This window comes from Lepidochelys kempii, chromosome 19 (assembly GCF_965140265.1).
Source record: "Lepidochelys kempii isolate rLepKem1 chromosome 19, rLepKem1.hap2, whole genome shotgun sequence".
Taxonomy (NCBI): domain Eukaryota; kingdom Metazoa; phylum Chordata; order Testudines; family Cheloniidae; genus Lepidochelys; species Lepidochelys kempii.
Window position 1 is genome coordinate 19,157,889 of NC_133274.1, and position 10,147 is coordinate 19,168,035.

General features: G+C 48.4%; 1 protein-coding gene across 1 annotated transcript; it reads left to right on the forward strand.

Moving 5' to 3' along the window:
- The first annotated feature begins 400 nt into the window (after window positions 1-400).
- ATP5IF1 (ATP synthase inhibitory factor subunit 1) lies at window positions 401-2,455 on the forward strand. Its single transcript, XM_073317730.1, has 3 exons — window positions 401-531; window positions 658-770; window positions 2,173-2,455. Exons 1-3 carry the CDS (start codon window positions 436-438, stop codon window positions 2,312-2,314), a joined length of 351 nt encoding a protein of 116 aa, XP_073173831.1. The 5' UTR covers window positions 401-435; the 3' UTR covers window positions 2,315-2,455.
- The last annotated feature ends 7,692 nt before the right edge of the window (window positions 2,456-10,147 follow it).

The following is a 10,147-nucleotide window of genomic DNA, read 5'->3' on the forward strand; positions in this document are numbered from 1 at the left end:
CGCCCCGCCCCGCCCGGCCCGCCACTGGGCCCCGCCCCCTGCTGAGCGCCGCAGCGGCCCCGCACGCTCGGCTGCAGCCCGCACTGGGGACCCCCGCGAATGGCTTCCCACCGACCAGCAGCAAAGCCGCCCCGCGAGCCCCCGGACTGAGCCGGCCCCTCCCCGCTGACGGCCCCGCAGCGACAGGCCCAGGCGGCGCCCGGCGCACAGACCCGGCCCCTACCCGCCCCCGCCGCGCGAGCTCCCAGCCTGCGCGCGCAGCCCGCGCTCTCCCAGGGGCCGGGCTTCTCGGCCCCGCCCACGCTCCCGGCACGGATTGGCGCGGAGCCGGCCCCGCCCCCCCGCCGCGGCTCGTGGGCGGTGCTGGCTGCGCGCGCCGTCGTCAGGCGGGGCCGCGGCGCCTCAGAGTGCGACCGCGCCAAGGGCAGGCGGGCGATGGCGGCGGCGATGGCGGCGGGGCTGCGCGGGGGCCTGCGCGGGGCCTTGGCGCTGCAGCAGCGGGGATGGAGCTCGGGCTCCGGCTCCGACCAGGTACCGCGGCCCGGCCGCCCGGCGTGACTCTGTCCCGGCCGCGGAGGGGCGCCGGGAGGGGCGAGGCGCCGCGCCGCGGGGGCAGGCGGGGCCTGGGGCTTCCCTGACGTGTGTCTCTCCCCGCAGCTGGGCGAGCTGGGGAGCGGGGCTGGGAAGGGCGGCGGCGGCGGCGGCTCGATCCGTGAGGCCGGAGGGGCCTTCGGGAAGAGGCAGGCGGCCCACGAGGAGCGGTACTTCAGGTGAGTCTCGTGCGCCGCCCGGACTCCTGGGTTCCGAGCTGCGCGGCCCCCGCCCGCGTGGGAGAGCGGGGAGCCTGGCTGCCCCTGCCCGGGTCCGGCCCGCCGCCGGCTGCAGCCCGCGTAACCTCCTGGGGGCCCTGGCAGCGCGTCTGACCCTCGGGGGCTGCCCGGGAGCAGGGGGTCGCCCGCTCGCTGCCGTAGGCTGCGCCCCGTGCCCGGCGCCTGGTGCCCTCGGGCCGGTGCTCGGCTGCTCGGGCCGCTTGCGGGCTCGCTCCTCCTGTAGCGACTGCCCTGTGAGGCTGGCTCGCCGTGAGAAGCCCCACGCCTCTCGCCGGCGGCTGCACGGGCCCTGGCGCGCCCAGTCCGCTCGAGACTGAGAGCGGAGTCTCGCTGCCGGCATGAGGCGAGGGGCGGGTGAAAGACCCTGAATGTCCCAGCTGAGACCTCAGATCCTCCTAGATGTTAAGGCAATATCAATAGCTGCGGTTGCTCTCTCTCTGTTAGAAGAGCTGTCTGCTATCATGCCCATCTCTGTAGTATCCCAGCACCCTATGTAGTGACCTGTGTGCAAAAAGAAAAGGAGGACTTGTGGCACGTTAGAGACTAACCAATTTATTTGAGCATGAGCTTTCGTGAGCTACAGCTCACTTCATCGGATGGGAAACTGCAGTAGACATTGTATACATACAGAGACCATGAAACAATACCCCCTCCCACCCCACTGTCCAGATAAGCTATTACCAGCAGGACAGTGGGGTGGGAGGGGGTATTGTTTCATGGTCTCTGTGTGTATACAATGTCTACTGCAGTTTCCCATCCGATGAAGTGAGCTGTAGCTCACGAAAGCTCATGCTCAAATAAATTGGTTAGTCTCTAAGGTGCCACAAGTACTCCTTTTCTTTTTGCAAAGACAGACTAACACGGCTGTTACTCTGTGACCTGTGTGTGTTGCACCCTACCCTTTTCATCCATTTACAACCTGATTTCTCTTCATAAAATTGGGGTACGACCTGGTAAACTCTAGCCTTTTCGTTTTGGGGCACTGCTGCTAGATAGGGTCAGGTTTGGTAAATGTTAACAGCAGCGCAGTCCTGATTGCCGCCCTCCCAGGAGAACATACCTGCTTGATGGGGATTGTCGGTGTAGCTCAGCAACCTAGGCTTTGTGTCCAGTGGTGCCAATCAGTCTATAGAATCCTGTGTTCCTGTCTAGTTGGAAACATTGTCTGCTGTTGTCCTGAAATGAAGGTGATCCAATTAGCTATGTAAGCTTTGAAACCCTTCTGTGTCTCGGGACACTTGTGGGTGGGTGGGAGTTTGATTTAGACAGTCTACTTAAACCAAGTCAATCTCAAACTCCCAAATAACTTGGTTTGTCTGAACTGGTGATGTGCACTGTGCAGGGAGAAGGAGGCGGAACAGCTGGCTTCTTTGAGGAAACATCATGAAGAAGAAATCGATCATCACAAGAAAGAAATAGAGCGGCTGCAGAAAGAAATCGAACGCCATAAGTACAAGATCAAGAAACTTAAAAATGATGATTAAGCTGCTGTTGGTTTTTTCTTGTACGGCCGGTGCTTCTCAGTGTAATCGTTGCATTGGAGACTGTATGCTTTAGCCAACATAATCTAAATTTTCTCTGTTAAAGGATGTACTACAAAAGTCAAATAAAATTCTATCTCCTGCTCTGTTTAGTGATGGTCTTATTTAAAATAACATTTTTCTTTTTCAGCTAAACCCTTGTTGGAGTTTCATATAGAGTTGAAATGCTTTTTATACCTTTTTGTAGACCACATCTAAATAAATCAAATTTAAGGTATTTAGAAGATCATCAGCTGAACTCCCACATGAGGTTATGGGCTAGAGAGTTATCCGCTAAAAACTAGCACCAATATTACTCAATGTTACACTTCCTTTGTTGAACAATTTAAACTTGTTTTCATTGCCTCAAACAAACCTTCACCCTAGTTAAAGGGGGGTTGGAACAGATAGGTGAAATAAATATGGGGTTGTAAGGGGTTTTTAATCAATGTGCAATTTATTATACACCTTGTTAAAGAAGAACCCACCCCACATACAGTGGAGTATTAGTGGATATGGAAAGTCAACCTGTTTGATTTCCTTGTTAAAATGATCCCTTATTCAAAAGATTTAACCTATCAAGTGCTGGCTTTCAGTCTTTCTGGGTGAGTGTGTAAGTCCCCTTTCATAGGGTGGGTTTTGTTAGACTTGACATTTTACTGTTAGTGGTTTTATTTTGATGGTCAACAGATTTTCTCCACATCTCAACTACCAGCAAACAACCTACTCAGCTTGTATGTAGCTTTCTGCAAGTAGGGAGCTAAAAGAAGATGAGGAGAAGGAGGCAGACGGACAGCAAGAGTTACCACTCCTGCTCTACTCTCTCCATCTGCCAACCTATGAGTTAGGGGCAAATTCCCTAACAAACTATTTCTAAGTAGTCCCACCTTGTGCAGACTAGTGTACTTAGCTATCACACAACTAAGTAGTGCAGTGCAGTTGGTTGGATCTCAGGATTATGTGGCTGGAAGAGATGCTTCTGACCAACTGGTGGGCAGCTCACAGAGGCTTTGATACAGAAAATGTTTTGACTAGAGTACAGTTTCCACAGACTGAATGAGAATAGAGTAATTGTTTTTCTTTAAGAGTGCATAAATCAAATAGCAAGTAGAAATAATCGATTTCTGCATCAGTATTTTTTTCTCCTTTCACCTGAGAAATTGTGCAACTGCCATGTGTTGGGTTTTGTTAGTGCTGGTAAATATTTTCATTATGAGCAGGGGCATAGTGCCATATGGTGCTGGATGCTCTGCAGACAGAAAAGAATCCCTGTCCTGACAAGCTTATTTTTACTACATCTGCATTAAACCTGATAAATCAACTGTGGAGGAAAGAAACTGCCTTGCAGAATATTTCATGCCCACCCTACTTGTGGGGGTGGTTGCAGGGTGTTCCCAGAATGCCTGTCCTATGTCTGAATTCATTCTCTGAATTTTAAGCATTTTATTATTTTAAAGGAAAGTCTTCTCTTCACACACAAGTTACGGTAATTTAAATTGGTTTGAAAGCTAGTTAAACCAGAACAAACTCCTATGTAGACATTAGTTTAAGAGGATTATTTTGCTTTCGTTTAAACTGAATCCTGACTTAAGATAAACAAATGAGTGTCTACTTGGCCTTTTATACGTGTTAGTATCTGCAAAGCCCAGCCTAGTATGGTATGAGAGGTGTGAACTACCCCACAGTCATCTCAGTGGGTATTAAATATGCTCATTTAAATGTCAGTGTTAACTATTTCTCTTCTGCCAAAGTATGTATTTAAAAAAAAAAAAAAGGGAGGATCATATATGAATTGTGCTTCATTTTGGTACCATAAGTATATGATATTGGAAGGCACCACCATTTCTTCTATCTCAGGTTCACCAGTAGAGTAAAAAAGGCCTGAGAGGAGGGATGGAGTGAAAGATGCACCTGTGTCCCCAAAGAGCCTGTCCCTCTAAGACCAGTGGGTCATCTAAGGCTTGCAGCCAGTCAGTCCCACTCTCCTCTCAGACTAGCAGAGGCAAGGGCTGCTCTGATGGATGTGGCTTAGGCAGCTTTTTCCTGGAGTCAAATGACTGATGCTCCACCAAGGGGAGGAGCCCAGCGGTGTCTATCTGATCATATTTTAACGTGGCACAATCTGCTATGGGAGGCATTTTCAGTAGGTAGAGCTTGGCTTGAGGGCAGACCTTTGGGTGAGTACTTTTCATTCTTTTTTTTTTTTAAAACAGCCCTGCAATAGCATGTTTTCTTCACCCACACCTGCCAGCTGTGAGAGAGTCTAAGTAGGGGCTGAGTCCTTGCTCCCAGGGAGCAGAAATGGGGGAAAAAAGGCAGGCAAAAGACATAACATTTGCCATAAAAGAGCTAACGGCATCAACAGCAGCACAATGTGATGTTCACAGCCCTGAGAATGAAGCAACATTACTAATCCATGCTCTGATGGAGTTGATGTCATTGGGGGTACGGATTTCAAGGCATCTAAGGTACTTTGATTGCAGGATACATATACATACATCATCTGTATACAGCTGAGGTAGCTTTGCAGGCAGTATATGGTAAGGCAGCTTGAACCTCCAATAGAGAAAATGTATTTGTTTTGAAATGGATGTCCATACAATATGATATACCTCAGAAAGTGCTGCTGGACAAAGCTTCGGTCGTTCACCTGGGAAATTCCTCTTCTGATAAACAAGTAAGCAATGGTGCTGGGGTGGAGGGAGAGGAATAGTTCACGTTCCTCATTGGATGAACGTTAAACTATTCCAATAACGTGGGTGGGTGGAGAACATTTCTCCTTAATGCTGGGAACAGAAGTGAAGAGGTAGGGGATACAAAATACAGGTACTATCAGCATTAACAATTGCTTTTCTCCACTGAAATTGATTTAATTAGATTTTTTAAAAATAATATTTAGAAATAATTTATTTTAAAATGTTACTTTAAATACATTAATTTCAATGTTCAGTGAGTGCACCTATGCCTTGGTCTTACACAACCACTCAACCTGGCAAATTTGCTGTCAGTTACACTGGCATCATTTTGGAGTGTAATTCTACTGACCCCAGTGGACTTACAGTTTAGCTCAGATCGAGCCAGGATTCTCTAGTTTCCATGGCTGCTTACCCACTGCCCTGGGAGGTGGGTATAATAGGCCAGGGAGGCCTCACCTCTTCCCCAAGGCCCTACCAATTGTTGCATCCCTCCTCTCCCCCTCCCCTGTTAGACCCCCCTGCCTGCTGCTCGGCATGTCCCTTTTTGCCCCCCAGCCCTTATGGGGGTGGGGGATGTAGGAGAGGGGGGACATGGAGAGTGTGAGTGGTGGGGGCCTTGGAGGGAGGGGATGGAGGAGAGGAGGGACACAGCAGGCATGGGGGGGCTATACAGGGGAGGAGGGTGGAGGAGAGGAGGGATGTGGTGGGCAGAGGAGGGCCTAGGGCAGAGCCAGGGTGCAGTGTGGGTGGAAGAGGCAGGGCAAGGAGCTAGCCTCCCCAAGGAGAAGTTTCACCTGCCGCCCGTGCACCCTCCAGGCTGTACATGGAATTAGGTAGGGTCATGTGGAAATAATAGTTTGTGATTGTGTAATTAAGGACTGTAGCAGAATAGACAAGCACAAATGTTGAGGTTTCTCTTTGAGAATAACACCCACCAACTCTTGTCTCCTTCATTTTTCTGTTTCTCCCATTATGTTTGCCACAGCCCAATGGCATCATAACTTCCTGGCAGAAGATTCCTCTTCCCAGGCCCCTTGATTGAGACTGGGAAGGGGGCAAAGGTTCCAGACACCCTTCACTCATCAGCATTTCCCCATAGAGGTTACACGTCCTCTTTTCCATGGAGATGTCTGCATGAAATTACTCAGACAACAGTAACCTCGAAAAAGGAGAAGAAACAAAGGAAGATGTATTGAGAAGAGAAAATGGAATTTAAACAAAAGAAATAAATTGTTAGTTTATCAGACATGTCAATCTAGATATACTGTGCTAGATATGGCCTTGTCAGCTTAGCTATAGTGACAAAAGGAATGTGAAGCTCAATCCCCTTGAATCAAATCCAATCTCTCTCTGTGATCATGTTGGTCTGCTAACAGTCTTGTACCCCACGTTCACCCATTTTACAAGACTATGATAAATTTTGTACAAAGTATGCTTTGTGAGGTATCATTTGAAAATTCATAATTTGCTGATTGATATTGTCCTGGTAAAATATGTGTGGCAACATTGTATGTAAAGTTATAAAATAAACTAAGAGATGGGGGAAAGCCAATTGCTGCAGAGGAGCACGTGGATCGGACAGAGACTTCTCTTAAAGGAGAGTCTGTTGATAGAGATTATCTAGGTTTTAGTCAGGAGGAGAGGATAGAAGAGGATAAAGGAGGATATTGATATAATAGGCATCACAAAAATCTGGTGGAGTGAGGACAATCAATGGGACACAATCATTCCGGGGTACAAAATATATCGTAAGGACAGAACAGGTTTTGCAGGGGTGTGTTGGGGAAGTGGCACTATATGTGAATCAAACGAAGTAAAAATCTTAAATGAATTCACATGTTCCATAGAATCTCTATGGATAGTAATTCCATGCTCTAATAAGAATATAACAGTAGGGATCTATTATTGATCACCTGACCAGGACCGTGACAGTGACTATGAAATGTTAAGGGAGATTAGAGAGGCTATCAAAATAAAGAACTCAATAATAGTAGGGGATTTCAATTATCCCTGTATTTGACTGGGTACATGTCATTTCAGGATGAAATGCAGAGACAAAATTACTCAATACTTTAAATGACTGCTTCTTGGAGCAGCTGGACAGGAACCCACAAGGGGAGAGGCAATTCTTGATCTAGTCCTGAGTGGAGCGCAGGATCTGGTCCAAGAGGTAACTATAAGAGGACCACTTGGAAATAGTGACCATAATATAATAACATTTAACATTCTTACGGTGGGAAGAACACCTCAGCAGCCCAGCACTGTGGCATTTAATTTCAGAAAGGGGAACTATGCAAAAATGAGGAGGTACTTTTAATTTCTGTTTAACTTTCAGAGGGGTAGCCATGTTAGTCTGGATCTGTAAAAGCGGCAAAGAGTCCTGTGGCACCTTATAGACTAACAGACGTACTGGAGCATAAGCTTTTGTGGGTGAATACCCACTTCGTCGGATGCATGCAGTGGAAATTTCCAGAGGCAGGTATAAATATGCAAGCAAGAATCAGGCTCGGGAATAGCGAGGTTAGTTCAATCAGGGAGGATGAGGCCCTCTTCTAGCAGTTGAGGTGTGAGCACCAAGGGAGAGAAACTGCTTTTGTAGTTGGCGAGCCAGTCACAGTCTGTTTAATCCTGAGCTGCTGGTGTCAAATTTGCAAACTGAAGCTCAGCAGTTTCTCTTTGAAGTCTGGTCCTGAAGTTTTTTTGCTGCAGGATGGCTACCTTTAAATCTGCTATTGTGTGTCCAGGGAGGCTAAAGTGTTCTCCTACAGGTTTTTGTATATTGCCATTCCTAATATCTGATTTGTGTCCATTTATCCACAAATCAGATATTAGGAATGGCAATATACATTAGTTTAGTCTTTTCTCAAGACTAAACATGCCTAATTTTTTAACCTCTCCTCACAGGGCAGGTTTTCTAAACCTTTTATCATTTTTGTTGCTGTCCTATGGACTCTCTCCAATTTGTCCACATCTCTCCTAAATTATGGTGCCCAGAGTTGGACACAGCGCTCCAGCTGGGGCCTTGCCAGTGCTGAGTAGAGCGGGAAAATTACCTCCTGTGTCTTAGATAAGGCCGAGGTGAAAGTGAGCCGGTACGGGCCGGTACTGCGTACCGGTAAGAACTCGCACCGGCTCATACCCAGCCCACAGTAAAGTGCTGCCATGGCATCTGGAGCCCTGGGCCCTTTAAATCAACATGGGAGCCCTGAACAGCGTGGGCCAGCCAGACTGGAAAGGCTGGCTGGGGGATGCTGACCCCCCAGCCCCGCCCCTTCCACCTGAGGCTCCGCCCCTTCCCGGGGCTGGAGCTGCCCCGCCCTTCCTGGTAAGTGGCCTCAGTTACTTTCACCCCTGCATATGACACTCCTGTTCATTCACCCCAGAATCATATTAGCCTTTTTTGCAGCTGCATCACATTGATGACTCACTCACTTTGTGGTCCACTATAACCCTCAGATTCTTTTCAGCAATACTACTGCCTAAAATTGAATTCGCTTTTTTTGCAACAGCATCGTATTGCATTAGTTTTTTCTTCCCCATGGGCGGCACATGAACTGCCCATTTGGGGAGGCTAGCCCTGGGCTCTGCCCCTTCTGCCCGAGGCTCTGCCCTTCCCGTCCTCAGCCGACCGGGCCCCAAGCCCTCCCCCCTCCCCCCAGTGCCCCCTGCCTGGAGTGCCAGGTGGGTGCCCTCAGCCCTGGGCTGCAGGCTGGCCTGCCTTAGCCCAAGCCGGGAAAGAGGAGTAGCCTGGGCTAGGGCCATGGGGGAAGAGTGGGAAGCAGGAGGCGGGGCTCAGGGTGGAGCATGGGTGAAGCCACGCCTGGCTGTTTGGGAATGCTCAGCCTCTCCTGGCCTCCGATGCTCACCGCCCATGTTCTTCCCAAAGTGTAGCATCTTACATTTGTCTTTGTTAAAATTCATTTTGTTGTCTGTAGCCCACTTCTCCAATTTCTCAAGATGTCTCTGAATTTTAGCTCAGCCCTCCAAAGTATTGGCAACCCTCTTAGTTTTGTGTCATCTGCAAATTTGATCAGCATGCTCTCTCTTCTTACATCCAGGTCATTGATAAAGATGTTAAACAACACCGGACCCAGAATAACAGATCCCTGTGGAACCCCACTTGAGACCGCCCTCCAATCTGGCATCATTCCATTAATAGTTACTCTTTGTTTCCACGTACTGTAGTTCTACCAAGCCCACATTTCTCCATCTTATTTATGAGAATGTCATGTGGGATTGTGTTAAAAGCCTTGCTGAAGTCCAGGTATATTATGTCCACTGCATTCCCCCATCCACCAAACCAGTTACCCTGTCAAAGAAGGAAATCAAGCTGGTTTGGTATAATTTGTTCTGAGTAAATCCAGGCTGGCTGCTAGTGATCACCCCTTCATCCTCCAGGTATTTGCAAATTGAATGTTATATACATTGCTCTAGTAGGGTTCCATGTATTGAAGTCAGGCTGACTGGTCTATACTTCCACAGTTCCTCCTTTCCCCCCTTTTTAAAGATGGGCACTACACTAGCCCTACTCCAGTCTTCTATTATCCATTAATTTGTAAATGTTATTGCCAGCGGCTCTGAGTTTTCTTCAGCTAATTCCTTCAGCACACTGGGATGAATAGCATCAGGCCCCACTGACTTGAATTCATTCAAAGATCTCTGATGTGTTCTTTTCTTCTCCCAATCTGCATCCCTTCCCTTTTATTGTCTGTGGTAACTTTGCTGGTAGTCCGGTCACATGTTACTTTTTGTGAGAAGGCTGAAGCAAAGTCGGCAGTGAGCAGCTCACCTTCTCCATTGAGCAGCAGACCCACACCATCCCTGATCTTTCTTTTTTTTTTCGCTGACATATTTGTAGAACCCCTTCCTGTTGTCTCAAAAATTTCTTGCCAGTTGTGACTCATTCTTAGCCGTGGCTTTCCTGGTTTTTGTCCCTACATGCTTGTCCTATTCCCATGTATACTTCCTTGGTGACATGCCCCTCCTTCCATTCCCTGTATGTAACCCTTTTGGTTTTTAGATATCAGTACAGAGTTCTGCAACTCAGAATTTCAACTGCACCAAGAGAATTCACCACATGCTTGGCAGTCATGGCAGTTCA